At 52.3% G+C, this 20,002-nt stretch overlaps 1 protein-coding gene across 1 annotated transcript; it reads left to right on the top strand.

Moving 5' to 3' along the window:
* Positions 1-1,397: 1,397 nt before the first annotated feature.
* Positions 1,398-11,374, top strand: LOC136370940 (D(2) dopamine receptor). Its single transcript, XM_066334641.1, has 8 exons — positions 1,398-1,594; positions 2,860-2,962; positions 5,775-5,884; positions 6,556-6,692; positions 7,180-7,370; positions 8,402-8,488; positions 9,129-9,468; positions 11,135-11,374. The coding sequence occupies exons 1-8, from the start codon at positions 1,425-1,427 to the stop codon at positions 11,326-11,328; spliced, it is 1,332 nt and encodes a 443-aa protein (XP_066190738.1). The 5' UTR covers positions 1,398-1,424; the 3' UTR covers positions 11,329-11,374.
* Positions 11,375-20,002: the final 8,628 nt, after the last annotated feature.

Raw genomic sequence — 20,002 nt, 5'->3', positions numbered from 1 at the left:
TGTTTAGGTGGAAAAAGCTCCGTCAGAGCAGCACCAAAAAAACCACAGCCCCAAGTGCCACTTGCAGAGGGGTTTGAGCCCCTCCAGGGATGGGGACCCCAGCACTGCCCTGGGCTGCTCTGCCAACCCTTAACATGGATTTTTTCCCCCAATAATATCCGAGATAAACCTCCCTGGCACAGCTCGAGGCCTCTGTGAAAGGCTCAGGAGATCCCAGTCAGGGGTTGGCTTTTCCAGCTCCTCCTGCATCACTGGGCTGTGGAGAGCTCAGGGATGATTTCTGAACTGAGAGGATTCTCAAATTGGAGCCCAAATTGCTTCTGCAGTGTGGAAATCCCTGCTCTGAGTGGGACAGAGGCGTGGTGATGGAATGTCCATGCCCACAGCCCTGCCCTGAGCCCAGAGCTGGGACATCCTCCCCACACAGCCGGGAAAACCTTCCCCAAAAACACCCCGGGAGTCTCACTGCAAACATGGAATTGGCTTTTCCTATCCTGGCACCAGAGAGGGACCCCAAACCAGCAGCAGCCAGAGCTCCCCACCCCACAGCCTCCTTCAGCACCGAGGAGCTTTTTGGTGTCTGAGTTTCAAGTTGATGACACACAAACCCCTGTCCCAGCAGCTGAATTTCTCCAGGATATTGTGACAGCACAGAGGGACAGAAAAAGGTCCAAAAGCCACTCACAGGGGTAAAACAAATGCCAAAGCTTCCCCAGGTTTTAGGGAACTCCGCAGAAATCCCACTTTTTTTATATTTTATTTCTGGAGGAGTGCCCAGCACATGGCCATTGGCCAGGAATAGTGGGGGGTGTTGCTGTGGTGACCAGATTTTCCAAGGAAAAGCAGGAAAACCACGTTCCCAGTGCCAGGAGCTGCTGAGGGCTGTGTCCTCACCATGTCCCCCTTCACTGTCACCTCACTGTGACGGGGCAATGGCAGAGGCAGCCCTGACTGCAAAGCTGCTGCTGTCAAATTCCATCATTGTCACTGTTTGGGTTTAAAATTTATTTATTTCGCTGCTAGAGGGGAAAAAAAAAAACCCAAAACAAAACACTAAGGAAAAGACAAAAGAAAAAAAAAAATAAAAGGAATACAGCCCAAAGGCCCATGAAACACACGGAAAATAAACATGAAGTGGGTCATGGCACTTCTGCCCTGAACTGTGCACACCTCACAGGGAGCAAAAACCCCACACCTGACCCACCTTTAGCACCGAGGAACTGGCCCAGCAGTGTGGGGGTGAGCTCGAAACAAACCCCAGCTCCAGGAATCCCTGCCTGGCTCAGCCCTGCTCCCATTCCCAACCTCCCACCCGGGGCGGGGACAACCCAACCTCATTAATCCCATTTCTGATTTTTCCATGCTGGCCCGACCTCCAACCCGTCCGCGGCAGGGTGGGGCCGGCAGCTGCCACTCGGAGCCCCATGGATCCCCTCAACCTCTCGTGGTACGACGGGGACAGGAACTGGAGCAGGGCCCTGAACGCGTCGGACGCGGCGCAGAAGCCGCACTACAACTACTACGCCGTGCTGCTGGCCCTCCTCATCTTCATCATCGTCTTTGGCAACGTCCTGGTGTGCATGGCCGTGTCCAGGTGAGCCCTGAGGAGCCCCTGGTTGTGGTTTGAAAGCAAACCAAGTGAGAGGCTCCAAGTCAGAAATACAATTTAATGAGAAGAAAAGGAAATAAAAGGAAATAAAATAAAATAAAATGAATGCAACAATTAAAAAAAAAAAAAAAAAAAAACAAAAAACCCCCCAAAAACCCAAAAAACCCCAAAAACAAACAAACAAAACCCCCAAAAAAACCCCCCAAAAAACCACCCAAAGAATAAACCACTGACAGAGTCAGAACACAGCCTGATCAGGGTGATGGAAGCAGTCCAGGTGAGGTGCTCTTCCTGAAGCAGTGATCTCATAGAAAGCTCTGGTAGCTCCAGTCCTCTGGGAATCCAGTGGGTGAGGGCTGCTTCTACTGTCCCAAATCCCAGCTTATATCCAGGTGAGAATGCTTGGCTCCTCCCCGTGGGCGGAGCATCTCACAATGGGATGATGAGTCATTCAGTGGGTCCTTGATGGCCCATTAAAGAGAGATAACACCCGGAGGGAGTGATCTGTGAGTCATGCACAAGGCATTATGGGCCATGAACTGAAGATGGTGATAGAATACACCCTAAACTACAGCCCAGGACACCCCTAAAATCGCCATTAAGGACTCCCTAATTAGTGAAGCTTAAAGTGGGATGGTTTGTTGTGATGTCAGGAGTCCAGGCTCTCGGCCCTCTGTTTATTCCCAAAGTCTTACACACAAGATGATTGTACATTTGCATAATCCCAGCACCTCCCACTCCTGCTTTGTACCAAAATGAGGTTGAAATGAGGTTGAAATCAAATTAAAATGAGGTTAAAATCCCTTCACACCTGCGCAATTCTCCTCTTGAACTGGGCAGGTCTCGGATTGGGTCAGTTGTCCTGGAAGATGAAGTCAGGAAAGTCTTCATCACAATGACCTTTCTACCTCCTTGCTGCTGGCAGGGCCTTTTGGAACCATCCAATCCCTCCTGCTTCATGGAGCAATTAATTAGTATTAATCCATTAATTAGCACTGAATCCAGGTGCAGGTCATGGTCCCATTGGTTCCTATTTGTCATTTTGATGGTCCCTCTATTTAATTTCCTTTTATAAACACAACTTTAACCAAGCACATCACACCTAGCAATACATCACCCAGCTCCAGCTCCACCACCTAATAACCACTTACTTACCTTTTGTTTTTCCTAGCTTGCATCTAAATCGATATAACCTGCTTCTAACCTTTTGGCTAAAAAAAATCCTAACTCTCTAAACTCGTGCTCCACAGGGAGAGAGCCCTGCAGACCACCACCAACTACCTGATCGTCAGCCTGGCCGTGGCTGACCTGCTGGTGGCCACGCTCTGCATGCCCTGGGTGGTCTACCTGGAGGTAAGGGATCACAATTCCTGGCTCAAGGATTTAGGCAGGCTGGAAATCAGCTCCTGCCAGGCCTCCTGAATTCCCCCAGAAGTGTTTTCCGTGCCCTAAATACAGGTTTTCTCGTTCCTTCAAGTGCAGGGTTTTTTCATTCCTGAAATTGCCTTTTTTTTTTTTTTTTTCCTCCTGTTCCTGAAATTGTAGCTTTTTCATTCCCGAAATTACCAGGTTTTTTTTTTTCCCAGGAGATGGATGTGAGAGCAGCAAGCTTGAAACCTCACTGCTGCTCAGAGGGCTAAATGACATCTCCCAATTGCACCAGAAATTCGGGGTCAGGAGGGAAAGGGACCCAATTATGAGTTCAAAACTCCACCACGGGTATCACACTGAAACCACATCAAATTTGTGGAGGTGGAAGGGACCCACAAGGATCATTGAATCCAGCAATCAAAAAAAAAAAAAAAGAGAAAATAGGCAATCAAGGCCCTGTGTTTGAAGGGCTGCAGGAAGGCAATTGTGGAAGTAGAATGGGAATCCACAGTTTTTATGTTACAATATAAGGGAGAAAATCACTTTTCACACCTCAGCCTTCAGCACAAAACCGTCCTGAGGTTCCAGTTAATTCCCAGGCACTCACTTTTGGAGGGAACGATAACACAGAGAGGAGAGCAGCGGAAGGAGCCAAGGAGCCCTTTGAGTCCTGCTGCAAACAAAACAAACCCACAGACGTGACAGGGGCTGTGAGAGAGCACAGTGCTAATTATCACTGGAGTTAATGATTGTTTTCCTGGCACTCAGAGCACGGACAGCCCCGTGCCTCTGCTGAAGCTCATGAACGTGGCCACAGGCTGGTGGGAGAGCAGGCACTGCCTCTGGGACCTTGATGTCATTCTGTTCTAGTCTAATTCTATTCTATTCTATTCTATTCTATTCTATTCTATTCTATTCTGTTCTGTTCTGTTCCGTTCCGCTCCGTTCCGTTCCGTTCCGTTCCTATTTCTATTTCTATTTCTATTTCTATTTCTATTTCTATTTCTATTTCTATTTCTATTTCTTTCTATTTCTATTTCTATTCCATTTCATTCCATTCCATCCCCATTCCCATTCCCATCCCATCCCCATCCCATCCCTTTTTTACCAGACCCATTGGAAACCTCTGCTCCCGGTAAAAAAAAGGAATAGGATGGACTGGAATTCCCTTTGCTGGAATTCCAGCAGTGGAGACGCTCCTGCTCCCTCAGGTCAAGCCAGAAGAATCTCTCAGATCCTTTTAATCTTTAAGGCAGAAGAATAAACCAGGAATGATGCAAAATCCTCTCTCTTTTTCTGGGCTCACGTGCAGGGGTTGGTCAGGAGCCACGGCTGCTTTAATCTGCCAGGGTTCTGGACAGTTTTCTCCAGGTCTGGTGTCACAAGCTTGGCCTAAAAGTCAAAATCAAAATGAAACATTAAAAAAAAAAAAACCCCAACTCCAGCCTTGGTTCAAACAGATCTTTTTTACCCCCAAATTTTGGAGGTTTTTCTCCATAAATAAATGAAAGCACCAAGAGAAGGAACTGCAGCTCCCAGCGTCTCCTAAACCATGCCCTGAGGAAATTGGTTTTACGGAGGTTTGGATCTGGCTGGAAACCTTTGCCTTTGGGCAAATTCTCCTCCAGGTTCCTGATGTAACCGTCTCTTAAGTGCTTTTTTAATCACTGAGTATTCATCTGTCACTCAGGCTTCAATGCAGTCATTCTTCCTTCTTTATGCTGCCTATGGTTATGTATATCAGAGCAGAAATAACTGAAGAATAGATATCTTATTCATTCTATTTTCAAATGCAGTAGGACTCTATTTTTGTTAAGAGGGAAATATACTTTTTTTTTTTTTTTTCATCACATGTCAACCACAGCAGTCCGAATAATTGCTATTAAACTTAATTGGCAAAGTTCAGCTTCAACAGCAAGAGAAGTGAAGAGAAAAAAGGCCACTGGTGCCTGGAAGTGTTATCATTAGTTCTTTGTCTTTAGCACATCGTATGGAGTGTTAAAGGCTTTTCACTCTGAATTAAACTCGTTTGGCTCACAAGAAAAAAAAATAGAAAAAAAAAAAAGATAAAGGTGAGGAATGTCTACCCGGATTTTTTAAACTAAGAAACGAAGGGAAGCTCCTGCTTGTCAGCTGCTGACCTTTGCTGGGTGTAATTGGAAAAATTGTTGGGGAAAAAAAGCTGTAAGTACAATTAGAGGTGCTTGGGAATTAAAATTAATGCATTTCCCTCCTTATTCTGCCTTGAAACGCTTCCCAGAGCTGGTAAAGGTCCTTTATCTTCGCTTCTGAGCCGGAGGAGCCTTGTGCTCCCTGATGTCACCGCAGTGCCAGCCCGGGATTGCTGCTGGGGCTACCCCCGGGTGGAATTGGGCAGGATGGACCCACAGTGGCCTGGAAGGGACAGAGCTCTTCCCCTGAACCTGCACAGCCCAAATCACCCACCTCTCCATCCTCCAGCCAAACCCTCCTTTTGTGCCCCAGCAGCAGCCCAGCCCCAGGGACTGCTCACCATTCCAAAGGAATTGTTCACCAACCCCAGGGACTCCTCTCCAGCCCCAGGAATTCCTCACCAGCCCCAAGAATTCCTCTCCAGCCCCAGGGACTCCTCACCAGCCCCAGGGATTCCTCACCAGCCCCAGGAATTCCTCTCCAGCCCCAGGGACTCCTCACCAGCCCCAGGAATTCCTCTCCAGCCCCAGGAATTCCTCTCCAGCCCCAGGGACTCCTCACCAGCCCCAGGGACTCCTCACCAGCCCCAGGAACTCCTCACCAGCCCGCTGTCTCTCTGCAGGTGGTTGGGGAGTGGCGGTTCAGCCGCATCCACTGCGACATCTTTGTCACCCTGGACGTCATGATGTGCACGGCCAGCATCCTCAACCTCTGTGCCATCAGCATTGACAGGTGAGAGCTCAGTGCCACCAGGCGTGCCACAGCCGGGGTGGCAGGTCCCAGCCACCTCTGTGTGGTCACATCTCACCTGGGACTCAGAGGTGGCAGCTCTTTGAAGAGCAGCCTGAAGGATCTCCATGAGCTCCGGGAGGGGAATTCTGTCCGGAGACACAGAAACGCTGGTGCTGGGAGTGCAGATGGAGTTGTCTCTGTGCTCCCACCAGTCTGGTCCTGCTGTTTGCATTCTGGGATGGTGCAGCAGGCCTGAGTGCCAAGGGGTGGGAGGAGAAGGGAAATAGGGGTTGGATATTAGGGAGAAGTTTTCCACAGAAAGAGAGATAAAGTACCAGAATTGTCTGCCCAGGGAGGTGGTGGAGTCACCATCCCTGGATGTGTTTAAGCAAAGACTGGATGTGGCATTTGGTGCCGGGGTTTAGTTGAGGTCTCAGGGCTGGGTTGGACTTGATGGTCGTGGAGGTCTCTTGGTGATTGTGTGAATTCTGTGAATTCTGTGATTCTGGGATTCTGGGATTCTGTGATTCTGTGAGAACACCGTGCTGAGCTGACCCAGCCTCAGCCCTCGTGGCGTGGCTGCAGCCACCCTGGGACACCTGAGCCGCGCCTTGCCGGGGCGGTGTGAGCCTGGCAGGGTGACAGCAGGGCTGTGTGTGTGTCCCCTGCAGGTACACGGCCGTGGCCATGCCCATGCTCTACAACACCCGCTACAGCTCCAAGCGCAGGGTCACCGTCATGATCGCCGTGGTCTGGGTGCTCTCCTTTGCCATCTCCTGCCCGCTGCTCTTCGGCCTCAACAACACAGGTGAGGCCTCTGCCACCTGCAGATGGCTCCTGGTGTCGTCCTGGGTGCCCAGACAGCCAGGAACCGACGTGGGGTCAGCTCTGAGGTGTATTTTTTCTCCCCCACTGCCACCCCTCACGATTTGCACACTGATTCTGGGTCTGGTTCATCTCCAGCTGTTCCAGAGCAGGTTTCACACTCACCACAACTGAGGCAGTGTCGGAGTTCACACACCACCAAACCCGTGTCACCTTGACATTTGTCCACTACAAATTCAAAACCCCTCTTCTGTAAAAACACAAACAAAAAGGGACAGGAGAGGCAGGAGAGAAAAGGACTGGCAGCTTGGGCAGCAGTTTCCTGGGCACGCTGGGTTGGGTGGGATCAGCAGTCGTGGCTGCCAGGCAAGGAGCAGCCAGGAATTTTTGGGGTGATCCAGCCCGAGGGCAGAAGGCAAGGACAAGCAGCGGGGCAGGAACAACAACCCTGAAAGGCTTTTCCCTTGCAGACGAGAAGGAGTGCATCATTGGCAACCCAGCCTTCGTGGTGTACTCCTCCATCGTGTCCTTCTACGTGCCCTTCATGGTGACGCTGCTGGTGTACGTGCAGATCTACATCGTGCTGCGGCGCCGCAGGAAGCGCGTCAGCACCAAGCGCAGCAGCCACGTGCTGGACTCGGACACTCAGGCTCCCCTGAAGGTACCCAGAGCTCTCCGTCCTCCCCCTGCCCCAAACCCCCTGCCCCAAACCTCCCTGCCTGGGCACGGCTCCCCCAGCTGGGTGCTGTGGTCAGTTTGGGGTGCTGTGGTCAGTTGGGGGTGCTGTGGTCAGTTTGGGGGTGCCGGTGGCACACGTTGGGGTCCCAGCTCTCCAGCTGAGGCTCCTCGGGTCTCCCTGGGTCTCAGGGGCTGCTCCAGGAGCTGCTGCAGTCCCCCAGAGCAGTGCCTTGGGCTGCCCAGGAGTGGCTGCACCGTTTTCTGGGCCAGCCCTGCAGAGTGACAGAATCCAGGGACGGTTTGGGGACATCAAAGCCCATTTAGGGACACCTTCCACTGTCCCACGTGGCTCCAAACCTCATCCAACATGGCCTTGGACACCTCCAGGGATGGGGAAGCCACACCTTCTCTGTGCCAGGGCCTCTCCACCCTCACAGGGGAAGGATTTCCTGCCAATATCCAGTTTAACCCACCCTCCTTCAGCTTAAGGCCATTCCCTGGTGGCCAAGCCCCTCTCCAGCCCTCCTGCAGGAGCTGTAAGGTGTCCCCAGGGCTCCGTGGGGATGCCTGGGATGCTCAGCTCCTCCCTGGCAGGGACAGCTCTGCAGGATCAGCCTCTCCAAGCGGGAGCTGCGTGTCAGGGAGCCCAGCTGGGTGTGAAAGCACTTGTCAAAACACGGCTCTGGCAGCACACACAGCACAGCCAGGGGGATGTGCAGGCCCAGAGGCTCCAGCTCCACACTGTGCTGCCTGGAAAGGAGGCAGGGACACACAGACACCAGCACAGCTCCGTGGCCTCCTTCCTCTGGAGAACAGCACAGGGGGCAGCAGCAGCCCCCAGCCCTGCTCCTCCACGGCAGGTGTCCATCCACTTTTCCATCCTGCTCGGCGCCTCGGCCACGCTGAGGAATTCCTGATTGATTCCTTTGTATTCCCACGTGCCTCCCTCTTACCAGCTTCCCTTCCCGACCCCTCTGTGCCTGTGTAACCTCTGAGCTGGTGCTTGCCCCTTAGGACAAATGCACTCATCCAGAAGACGTCAAGCTCTGCACAGTTATTGTGAAGTCCAATGGGAGCTTCCAAGTTAATAAGCGCAAAGTGGTGAGTGTTAAAGAGAAGTGGGAGCTTTCCAGAGCCTTCAGCCTTCCCCTTCTCCCTCAGGACACGAGGTTCATTTATGTAGGGTGGGAGAAAAATAAACCTAAGAGCAAAGGTTGCCGTTCGATCTCAAAATTTAAATAGTCTTTCCCATTCCTTGGAGTGAAGCAGGGGGTTTAAGCTCACAGAGCTCGAAAAGCCAGATTAAGCTCACCTAAAGATCAGCTCTAAAAGCCACGGCATTTGAACATTTTTTTGTGCCTTTGATTTCCTCCTCCTCTTCTCTGTTATTTAAATCTTGGTCTGCAGTGGCTTTGCTGGGTTTTGCTTTTGTTGATTCCATTTTTATTTATTTTTCGTTCTGAAAACCCGAATAAAACCTGTGGAGAGCGGAGACGGCGTCTCCCCCATTTCTGAGCCTCTTTGGGCCAAAAGAGAGAATCCTCCAGTGCAGCTCTGTCAATCCCATCTGCCCAAAACATCCAAACACACCACAGCCCTTTTCTCCAGGCAGCAGGCAGGGAGGGAGAAGAGGGATTGACTGTTCTCCAACATCATCCAGCTTCACTCTGTAAGGAATGTTCGTTGCTCCTCTCTGTGTATTTACCTGTCATTATGTTGTGGACATTTGATTCTTGTCCAGGAGGCAGAGAGTCACATAGAAGAGATGGAAATGGAGATGGTGTCCAGTACCAGTCCCCCTGAGAAAACGGCCCTCAAACCCACAGCACCAAGTAACCACCAGTTGATTGTGCCAGTTGCTTCTAATCGGGGCAACAACTCTACCCTGCAGGCACCCCTGAGCAGCCCCGGGAAGGTGGAGAAGAATGGCCATGCCAAAGAATCCCACCACACAGCCAGGGTCTTCGAGATCCACTCCCTGCCCAACGGCAAGACGAGGAACTTGCTCAAGGCCGTGATCAGGAGGAAACTGTCCCAGCAGAAGGAGAAGAAAGCCACGCAGATGCTGGCCATCGTGCTCGGTGAGAGCGTGCCCTGCCTGCCCTGGGCTCCCTGCACAAACCCCAGCCCTCTGCAGGCTGACTTCCCAAAACCCCTCAGAATTCATTTCCCTCCATAGGTTAGGCAGGCAAAGCGCTGCCCATGGGGGGTCTGTCCTCCCCAGCCACACACAGCTGGTGGTGCTGCACTAAAGGTGCCCAGAGCTGCCCCTCTTGGGGACATCCGAGCTCCCAAAACAGGGGCAGAGCTCCTGGGGCTTTCTGGAACAACAGGCAGCAGAGCTGACCCCTCTGAAGGGCAGAGCTCCTGCTGTGTCTGGGCTCATGATGTGAGCAGAGGGGTTCTTCAGTGCCAGGGCAGAACACAGGGCAGGGCACTGAGAACACACACACACAAACACAGACCAGGACACTGAGCACACACAGAGTGGGTCACTGAGCACACACACACACGGGGCAGGGCACTGAGAACACACAGAGCACACACACACACACGGGGCAGGGCACTGAGCACACACAAACACACAGCAGGGCACTGAGAACACACAGAGCACACACACACACACAGGGCAGGGCACTGAGCACACACAAACACACAGCAGGGCACTGAGAACACACACACAGGACACTGGGCACACACACAGCACACACACACAGGGCACTGAGCACACACAAACACACAGCAGGGCACTGAGCACACACACACAGGGCACTGAGCACACACAAACACACAGCAGGGCACTGAGCACACACACACAGGACACTGAGCACACACACTCAGCAGGGCACTGAGAACACACAGAGCACACACACACACAGGGCAGGGCACTGAGCACACACACACACACAGGGCAGGGCACTGAGCACACACAAACACACAGCAGGGCACTGAGAACACACACACAGGACACTGGGCACACACACAGCACACACACACAGGGCACTGAGCACACACAAACACACACAGGGCACTGAGCACACACACACAGGACACTGAGCACACACACTCAGCAGGGCACTGAGAACACACAGAGCACACACACACACAGGGCAGGGCACTGAGCACACACACACACACAGGGCAGGGCACTGAGCACACACAAACACACAGCAGGGCACTGAGAACACACACACAGGACACTGGGCACACACACAGCACACACACACAGGGCACTGAGCACACACAAACACACACAGGGCACTGAGCACACACACACAGGACACTGAGCACACACACTCAGCAGGGCACTGAGAACACACAGAGCACACACACACACAGGGCAGGGCACTGAGCACACACACACACAGGGCAGGGCACTGAGCACACACAAACACACAGCAGGGCACTGAGAACACACACACAGGACACTGGGCACACACACAGCACACACACACAGGGCACTGAGCACACACAAACACACACACAGGTTACTGAGCACACACACACAGGACACTGAGCACACACACTCAGCAGGGCACTGAGAACACACAGAGCACACACACACACAGGGCAGGGCACTGAGCACACAAACACAGACCAGGATACTGAGCACACACACACAGAGCTCGTTGCTCTGGGAAATACATTCCCCTTCTGCCCAAGAGAACCTCACAGTTCTCCCAGCCTGAGAACCCACCCAGCTTTCAGCAATCAAAACCCTCCTCTCTCCTTTTTCCCCCCCTCCAGGTGTTTTCATCATCTGCTGGCTCCCCTTCTTCATCACTCACATCCTGAACATGCACTGCGACTGCAACATCCCTCCGGCCATGTACAGTGCCTTCACGTGGCTGGGCTATGTCAACAGCGCTGTCAACCCGATTATCTACACCACCTTCAACATCGAGTTTCGCAAGGCTTTCATGAAGATCCTCCACTGCTAAGAGTCACAAACAGCACCCGCATTTCTTTCAGGGACGGAGGGGGAAGAGGAGGCGACGCCATTCATGCACAGCGAGGACGGGGCTGGAGCTCTGGAGCCGGGCGCTGCTCGGTGCCCCAGCTCCTGGTGGGGATGGAGAGGGGTGGGAAGGTCTCTCACCCCGCTGGGTGACCCCCAAGGGTGCTTTTCTGAGCCACCCTGACGCTGTGCTGGAGGTGGGAGCGCCAGGAGGATCGAGGCGCTCTCGCTGGGTCCTCGCCCGTGGTCACCCGGCCTGGACACAGGGTGGCCACGGGGCCACCAGGAGGTAGCGCTGACACAACTCTCACCAAAGACAAGGCCACCCCTTCCCGCTTGGCAGCAGAGGCACACAGGGCCTCTGGGAGCTCCGTGCAATAGCTTTGCCTTCACCTCCAGCTGACTCACCCGGCGTTGAACTGCTGAAGCCTTCGGAAATTACATAAAAACCGACCCCACCCCAAAATAAAAAAACTTTCAGAGGTCCCCAGGAGGGTCGAGAAGGTTCTGCCACCCACAGACCCTGCAGCAGTGCGAGCCTACGAGCCGTGGGTGGAAGGGAGGAGGGGGCATCACTCTCACGTCAACCCGTCGTTGTAAATAGGAATAAACAGGATGGATTTTGGAGCCCAAGCCAAAAAAAAAAAAAAAAAAAAAAAAAAAAAAAAAAAAAAAAAAGAAGATGGAGAGAGAACCTCAAGAGAGAACCTTGTCCTGCGTGGTGTCCATCCAGCAGGACCCCCTCCTCCCCCAGCAGGATTTCTGCCCACCAGCAGCTCGTGTCCAGGGTGACAGCAGCGGAGGGGTGGCAGCGTGGTGAATGTACAGACACCAGGACTCCGTGCCAGGGGAGGCACCCACGGCCCCAGGGGCACCCTGAGCACGCCAGCCAGGCCAGGGCTGGTTCTTCTCACCTAAACCAGGGGCCCCAGGGAGCACCTGGGGTCTGATTTGCCTCTGTCTCTCCCCAGAGAGCACAGAATAACGTTGTGCCTAATTTAAATCAACAGTCAAGGAGATAAAACTGTGCATTTTGGAAAAAGCCAGAATAAAAACCCAAGCAAGCCCCTACTTGGACCAGCTCCTGCATCTCAGCTGGACTCTGGAAAGGTCTGGATGTTCCCAGCACCCCTTAACTCTCTGCTATCCCTTTTCCCATGGATTCCAGGAGTTGGAACCCCACGAGAGCATCATTTCCCCACGCTGCACCTGGCACTGCCAAACCCACGCCGTTCCTGCTGCTTGTGCTCGGTTCACATGATGTTCTGCAATATCTCTGTAAATAAAACACAGTAAGGTGAATAGAACAACGTGGAATTAGGGCCCGGCTTGGGATCCCTGCAGGATGTGGAGCAGCAGAGGGTTGCAATAGCCATAAGCAGGGGCAGACTCCCAGGGTGCAGTTTGCTGCTGTTTCCTAAAGGAGTCAAAACCACAGTTGGGAGAGCAATAGAATCCCTCTTTTCTCTATGCACTTTGTGGAATTTTCACTCAGTTCCTGCTTCAGATGAGGTGAAGATCTGCCAAGGTTCCCTTTAATTCCCTGGATTTCCTGCATTGCTACCAGAGCGCTTTCCTGTGCTGGCAGGACGTGTTCCAGCTCTGAGTCAGGAAGGGATTACTCCCAGCAGCTCTGACACGTAATCTCAGCTGTTTGCTAAAATTGCAGCAGCAGTCCCACCGTAATCCACGGGTTTCTGTTCTAAAGCTGCCATTCCTGGGATCCAGGGCCTTTGATACCCAGCCCACAGCCTTGTGTAACGTTTGAACCTGGCTCTTCACAGCTGAAAACTGCACAATTGGGAACGCCAACTCGAGACATCTCAGGCACACACGAGCTGTTCTCTCTTCCCCACGGGTTTAACCAAACAAATGCACTCAGTGGTGAGAATCAACCCAGATTCGTACCCCAATATCCACAGAATGATGCAAAGGCAGGAGGGTTTTGGGAAGAAAAACAGCAACAAGCTACTGCTCCATTTTTTTATGTATTTACAAGAAGGATTGGTTTGATGTGGGGAGGAGCTGAATGAAAATAGCAAATATTACATATAGATAAAAAAAAAAGCTTTAAAGCATTTGGAAGCTGCCATAGGTGATGTTTGCCCTGTGCTAAAGCCCGGCGTGAGCCCTCAGGGTGAGTGGAATAATAATATCCCTCAGGATAATGTGGATAATACCTTAACTTTGTGCCATGATTTTACTTTGTGCCCAAGGAAAATCCTCATCTCCAGTGCTGTGTACCTTGCTCTCCGATTTTTTTTTTTCCTCCTGAATCTAGAAGCAGAACCTTATAGCTCAACCCACCTGAAGCACTACCTGAAAAAAACTCTTCCAAAATGGCACGGAGGGGAAAAAAAGCTGCTGGAAAAGGCTTCTGTCCTTCACGTGCACCAAAACCCGCCCTGGGAGAGATTTCTCCAATACTGGCTGCGAGGAATTATCCTTCATCCCCAGGATGTTTTCAGCTGCTCCTTCCAAACCCTCCAGGCTGAGCTGTGGGCACGTGGATCTCCCCAGTGCCCTGGGGAAGGTGGCAGTGCCACCTCTGGCCACCTCTCCAGCAGGTTTTCCTCCCCTGTAAAAACACTCCTGCACTTCCAGACAGCAAACCGAGCGCTTTGGAACCCTTCTCCTTCTGGAGACAGCAGCAGAGGTCATCCTCACCTCTGGTTTTCCAAGGAATAAAGCAGTGCCAGGAGCAAGGGCAGCGTGTGCTGGGGGGAAGGAGTTGGTCGGAGCTCCTCAGAGCCCAGCAGAGTCAGCTGCATCCTCGGGGGCCTCTGCACAGGTCAGATCCTCACTGTTCCTTCCTCTCTGCAAATCAAAACCACCTCTGCTTCATCCCAGAGACTTCTGCTGGCAGCACGTGCCGGCCACGGGAAGGGTCCTGAGCTGGTTTTTAGAAACACCTAAAGGAGAAGATTTCATTCCTTTGTTCCTCCAGAACTTCCAGAGCCTTGCTCTAGCCCCTCTTTCGCGATTCACCATTTATAACTGAAGCTTTAGTTCTGCTTTTTTTGAGTCTTCCTGCTCCTGCTTTCCCTCCCTGTGACTCCCAGCTCGCTGCAGCCCTGGGTGGGGCCACTGCACCCCCAAACAGGTTTGAATTAAAAGCCAGTGAATTCTGCCTGCGCTGTATTTGCTGCTTGCCTGCTTGCTCCCACTCCACAGAACTCTTTATCTTCCTGGCTGAAGAGTCAATTAACTCCAGTAGGTCTAAACCAGCTTATCCAACCCTGCTGAAATTAAAAACAAAACAACAACAACAAACAAAAAGATAAAAGGGAAAAACAGGAAAAAGAAAGCCACTACCTCCTGTGGTGAAAATCTCCAGTGCAAACACGACTCCCCGGGGAGTCAGGAATGTATAAAATGCCCATCACAGGTACATGTGACACCAACCAATGTCTTCATGCAGCACTGTAATTAAATAGAGACTTGCACAAGCCGCCCTGATGTCGATCTGATTGTTCTGTTCTGTTTCACACCCGGCTCTGAGGGTTCTGCTGCAGAGCTCAAACACACAGAGGACAATCCGCCTTCACACGATATTTGGCTTTTTTCTGACTTGCTTTTCAGGCTGTTTTCCTTTTTCCCTGCCTTACCCCAGCCCATCCTTGAGAATGGTGGTGTTTGTCTTTCCTGCAGCCAGGAGAACCAGACACGGGAAAGGAAAGGTGCAGAAAGGCGCAGACAGAAAAGAAACGGGCTGAAATTCCTCTCCCAGGCAGAAGGGGAGGATGGGAGGGGTGGGAGGCAGAGGTGCCCAGCTGAAGTTCTGCTGGAGAACCTCATTATTTTATTTTGGCATATTTTGATTTGTGTTGCACTGTTTTCTCAAAGCCACACACTCAGCTTTGTTGTTTCTGCAGGTGGGCCCTCAGCCAGGCTTAATCAGCACTTTTAAAATAAAGATTATTTTCTTTATATAAAAGAAGAAGGAAAAAAATAATAAAAAAAGGAAATCCTTCCCACTGCCAGGAAAGAAAGAACTGTCTGTCCATCTCCAAGAACTAAGAAACTAAAATTTCAGTTTATTGGCATTTCACATCCAAAGGTCTGCTCAGGTTTGAGCCGACACAGAACAATCCCTGCCCTGAAGCCCTCAGTTTATGCAGAAACCAGAATCTCCAGAGCTGCTGAGTTCAACCGAGGCTGAATTCTCCTTGTTGGGCGGTTCACCTCAGTGCCACCACGACTGAGGGAAAACGAGGAGCTCCAGTGCCCCCTCCCCTCCCAAACACAGCAGAATAAATGATATTTTCACAGCAAACAGGACACACCGGGTTGTTTCCAGCCTGTCTGGCCCGAGCCTGGCAGGATCAAAGGCAGCCGCTCTTGAGGTTCACCCTCACAGCCAAATTTTATTTCTAAGCCTGTGGACAGAAGCCCAAAAGAGATAAAAAAGAATGATGTACCCATCTCCTGGGGCAGCTGAGTGAGTCCTGCCGCTCCAGGTGAGCCCTGACACATCCATGGGTGTGCTTTGCTCAGGGAAAAAAAAAAAAAAAAAAAGATAAAACCAGTTACTCTTGTTAAATTAACTCCCCGTCTTTAATCAAAGCTTCTTTTAATAATTCCAGCTGCTCCCCCAAGTCTTTCTGACGATACCAGCCTGTCTGCTTCATAAAGAGCTTTTGACTCACAAATAACAACTTTCCTCACCAAAGAGAGAGCGATCACGGTGGACTGAACATAATTAAGGCGTCATGAATAATTAACAGACCTGGAGATGCCTTTAAAGAGACTCGAGGAGCGAAGCGAAACCCTCTTAAAAGGAGAGGAAAGCATTCTGCCTCCCCAGGCCGCCGTGCGGGGAGAAGGAGCGGGCTGAGGGAGGGTGAGAACATTTATCCAGGGCAGCTCTGCCTCCTGCTGCCCTCCTGCCCGCGGGCAATCAGCGGCAGCCTGGGACCCTGCCGGGGTACGGCACCCAAAATTATCCCTGCCGGGGTATGGCACCCCAAAATCACCCCTGTCAGGGCAGGGACCCCAAATTATCCCTGCTGGGGCAGGGACCCCGAATTATCCCTGCTGGTATATGGCACCCCAAATTATCCCTGCCAGGACACCCCAAATCATCCCTGCTGGGGCAGGGACCCCAAATTACCCCTGTCAGGGCAGGGACCCCAAATTATCCCTGCTGGGGTATGGGACTCCAAATTATCCCTGCCAGGGCAGGGACCCCAAAATAATTCCTGCCAGGGCAGGGACCCCAAAATCGCCCTTGCCAGGGCAGGGAGGGAAGGGAACAGCGCAGGGTTGTTCCTACCCTCTGTGAAAATCAATTTCCCCCCTGGTTTGGAGGTTTCCCCCGGCTGCCCGGGAGCTGTGGCACAGCGGCACGGCAGGACTGGGAGCACGGGGAGCTGAGGATGGAGGCTCCTGAGCACAGGGGTAAATCAGCCCCAGAGCTCCTGGCTGGGAGGGGACAGTCACCAGCAGCTCTGTGCCCCGCCCGTGGCAGGATTTGGGGGCAGAATGCTGAGCCTGCGGGGACAGGCTGCTGTCCATCCCCTGCCCTCCATCACCCCACTGCAGAGAATTCCCTGCTCGGAGCAGCCCCGAGCCCCTCGGGGGCACTGCACAGCCCTGCTGCTGCTGGGGGCTGCCTGGGAGCCTCGGGATGGGGCATTCCTGAAGGATACTGAGGGTGGCAAATTGCCTGTGGCCACACTGGGGCTCCAAATAAACAGGGACAGGGGCAGGGACAGGGACAGGGACAGGGACAGGGACAGGGACAGGGAGCCACACCAGCCTCTGCCCTGACCTCAGGACATCAGCACAGAGCAGCCAGGCACTTCCCAGATCCTTCCTGGCTGATACTGTGGGGTTTTAATGCTGCAAACAGAGAAAAAATTAAATCAGCAGCATTCAAGTGTCCTCATGGCTGTTTCTGCGTCCTATCCACACCCAGCTGCTCCTCAAACCCTTCTGAGCTGTGCAGGGTGGATGGAAAGGGCTGCAAACATCACCTGGGAGAAAACCAGGTCATAACCTCAGCCCTCGTCACTGCATCAAACGTTTGGCAACAACCATCATTAATATTTATTTAATAGTGCAGCCACAAGCTGGTTTTTTTATTCAGGCCGTGTGAAAAAAAGCAAGAAAAGCCCAAACTGACATCAGGCAGAAATGGAATCTCGTCTCCAAGTGCTAAGAGCAACAGAGAGAATCTGTGAGCAGCTCCTGAGTGTGAGTTCGGAGAGCTCTGTCAAATCACCAGCTGGAAAATGTACAAAGCTTCAGAGGGAAACCCAGGAGCTGCAAATCTGATTGAACAAGACAGGTTATGAGCTGGGAACTCGTCTGGGTGAAGAAATGGGCAGTCAGTGCCAGTCCAAACAAATATGTACATCTCCTCCCTGCGAACACCTCCCTCCCCTGGGACTGCTCCCGGCAGGAACACAAGGGGCTTGGAGCTGGCACAATTCTTCCAGTTTGCTGGGGGAAAAAAGGACAAAAAAGCCAAAAAACCAACCCTGGAGATGGCCAAGCAGCTGCTGGGGTGCTGCAGAGGGGCTTGGCACGGAGGGGCTGTGCTCAGGGGGGACAGGGATGGGGGTGATGAGCTTTGGGGTGACAGGAATTTGGGGTGATGAGTTTTGGGGTGACAGGAATTTGGGGTGATGAGCTTTGGGGTGGCAGGAATGGAGGTGGTGAGTTTTAGGGTGACAGGGATGGGAGTGATGGGCTCTGGGGTGACAGGAATTTGGGGTGATGAGTTTTGGGGTTGCAGGAATGAGGGTGATGGGCTCTGGGGTGACAGGAATTTGGGGTGATGAGCTCTGGGGTGACAGGAATGAGCTCTGGGGTGACAGGAATTTGGGGTGATGGGCTCTGGGGTTGCAGGAATGGGGGTGATGAGTTTTGGGGTTGCAGGAATTTGGGGTGATGGGCTCTGGGGAGTGGGCTGAGCCCACCTGGACCAATCCCCAGCATGAAACCATCCCACAGCACGAAGCAGTGACAATTCCACGACTTTATTAAAGAGCTGAACTCCTGCCTGTGCCTCCCTGTGGGCTGTGCTCCCTGCCGGGCTGGGGCTGCACAGGGAGAGGTTTGGCCCAGAGCTGAGCTGGGGAGGCTGAACCCGACCCCTCTGAGAGGCTGAGAGCACAGACAATAACAAATTATTGCCTGGTGCAAAGCTTCCTACCCTCTGCTGTAAGGACACAACATTTAGTTGTGCCTCACTAAAGCTAGACAGAATTATAGTGGAAAAACAGGGCAGCTCCAAAAAAACCCTGTTTTTAATTGTGCTGTGGAGTCCCTTTTGTCCAAAACAACATTTACACATCTTGTCTTTGCCCCTTCTGCTATGAGCATCATTATTATTACTATTATTATTATTATTATTATTATTATTATTATTATTATTATTACATCTTTGGTGCCTGGCAGGGAAGGAGGGAGCAAAGGTATAGAAACGAGGAGGGATTTTCCTGCACTACAACTGGAGATATTTTGCCTTGGCTGTTACAGGGAGGAGCAAACCCAGGGGAAATGCTGGTGCTGGGTGTCCCTGAGCACCCACTCCAAGTGCCACTGCAGGGACAGGGGCTCAGCTCCCGCAGCCTGAGTGCCACAGTCACCCCGAATGAACCCCGGGGACGCAGATCTCTGGCTGAATTCTCCTGGCTGGATGCAATCATTGAGTTTGTGCGTGTTCCTAGCTGGTGGCAGACACTCAGAGTCACACTCTCCGTCATGTTCACCTTGCAGTGCCCACCTGGGGCTGGCAGCGAGGGCAGGGGGGACAGGCAGGGATGTGCTGGGGCTCAGGTAGTGCCTGGGAACCTGTTCAGCTCTGCCTTTGTGTCTGAGCCCCCCGGCAAAGGGAATATTCGGCTCCTGGGCAGCTCCAGGGTGGCTGGGAAGGAACAAGTCTGATCGCCTGTGTGATAAACAAGCCTTAAATCACATCAAAGCCGAGGCCAGAATCACTGGGGGAGATTACAGACTGTGAAATAGTAGGGGCTGGAACGTGATTCAGAGACGGAAGGGAAAATCACAGTAAACTCTACTTCCTTAATTAAAATAAAATAAAATAAAATAAAATAAGGCAAAAGGAAATGTTCCGTGAGTCGACTGACTGGGATGCTCTTCTCCACCCAGCCGGGCTGGGAACAGGCACTGAAACCCCAAAGCCCTGGGGGAAAGGCTCTGGGGGTGAATCCCACACATCCCTGTGCTGCAGGGGAAGGCGTGTGCAGGGAGGAGCAGCTCTGCTCCCTGGCAGCTTCAACTCATTGGCAAAAAGCTGGTTTTTTTTGCAGCGAGACTCATCCTCCAGCTGCCTAAGCCTCGAAAATTCCCAAAGCCGTGCTTCTGTTTTAGGCACAAATCGAAATTTCCCCCCTCAGCCAACAAGCACAGCGAGGCCAGGCTCTGGTTTTCCAGCTGGATTCCAGGGCTGGGCACAGCCTTTCCCTGCTGTCCTGGCTGGGAGGTCAAAAAGGCTGGAAAATACAATCTTGGAGGCTTTTCCCAACCCCAGGGATTCTGTGGGGTCTCCCAGACCCCCCAAAATGACCTCAAAGGGGGCATTTTCCCACGCTTGCCAGATCCCAGAAAAATTCCACCTTTTCCCTGCTTTTTCTCTGCTTTTATCTCTTTCTCTCGTGGTGGTTGTTGACTTTCCCCTGCCACTT

This window comes from Sylvia atricapilla, chromosome 23 (assembly GCF_009819655.1).
Source record: "Sylvia atricapilla isolate bSylAtr1 chromosome 23, bSylAtr1.pri, whole genome shotgun sequence".
NCBI classification, from domain to species: domain Eukaryota; kingdom Metazoa; phylum Chordata; class Aves; order Passeriformes; family Sylviidae; genus Sylvia; species Sylvia atricapilla.
This window is presented reverse-complemented; position numbering and strand designations above follow the sequence as displayed.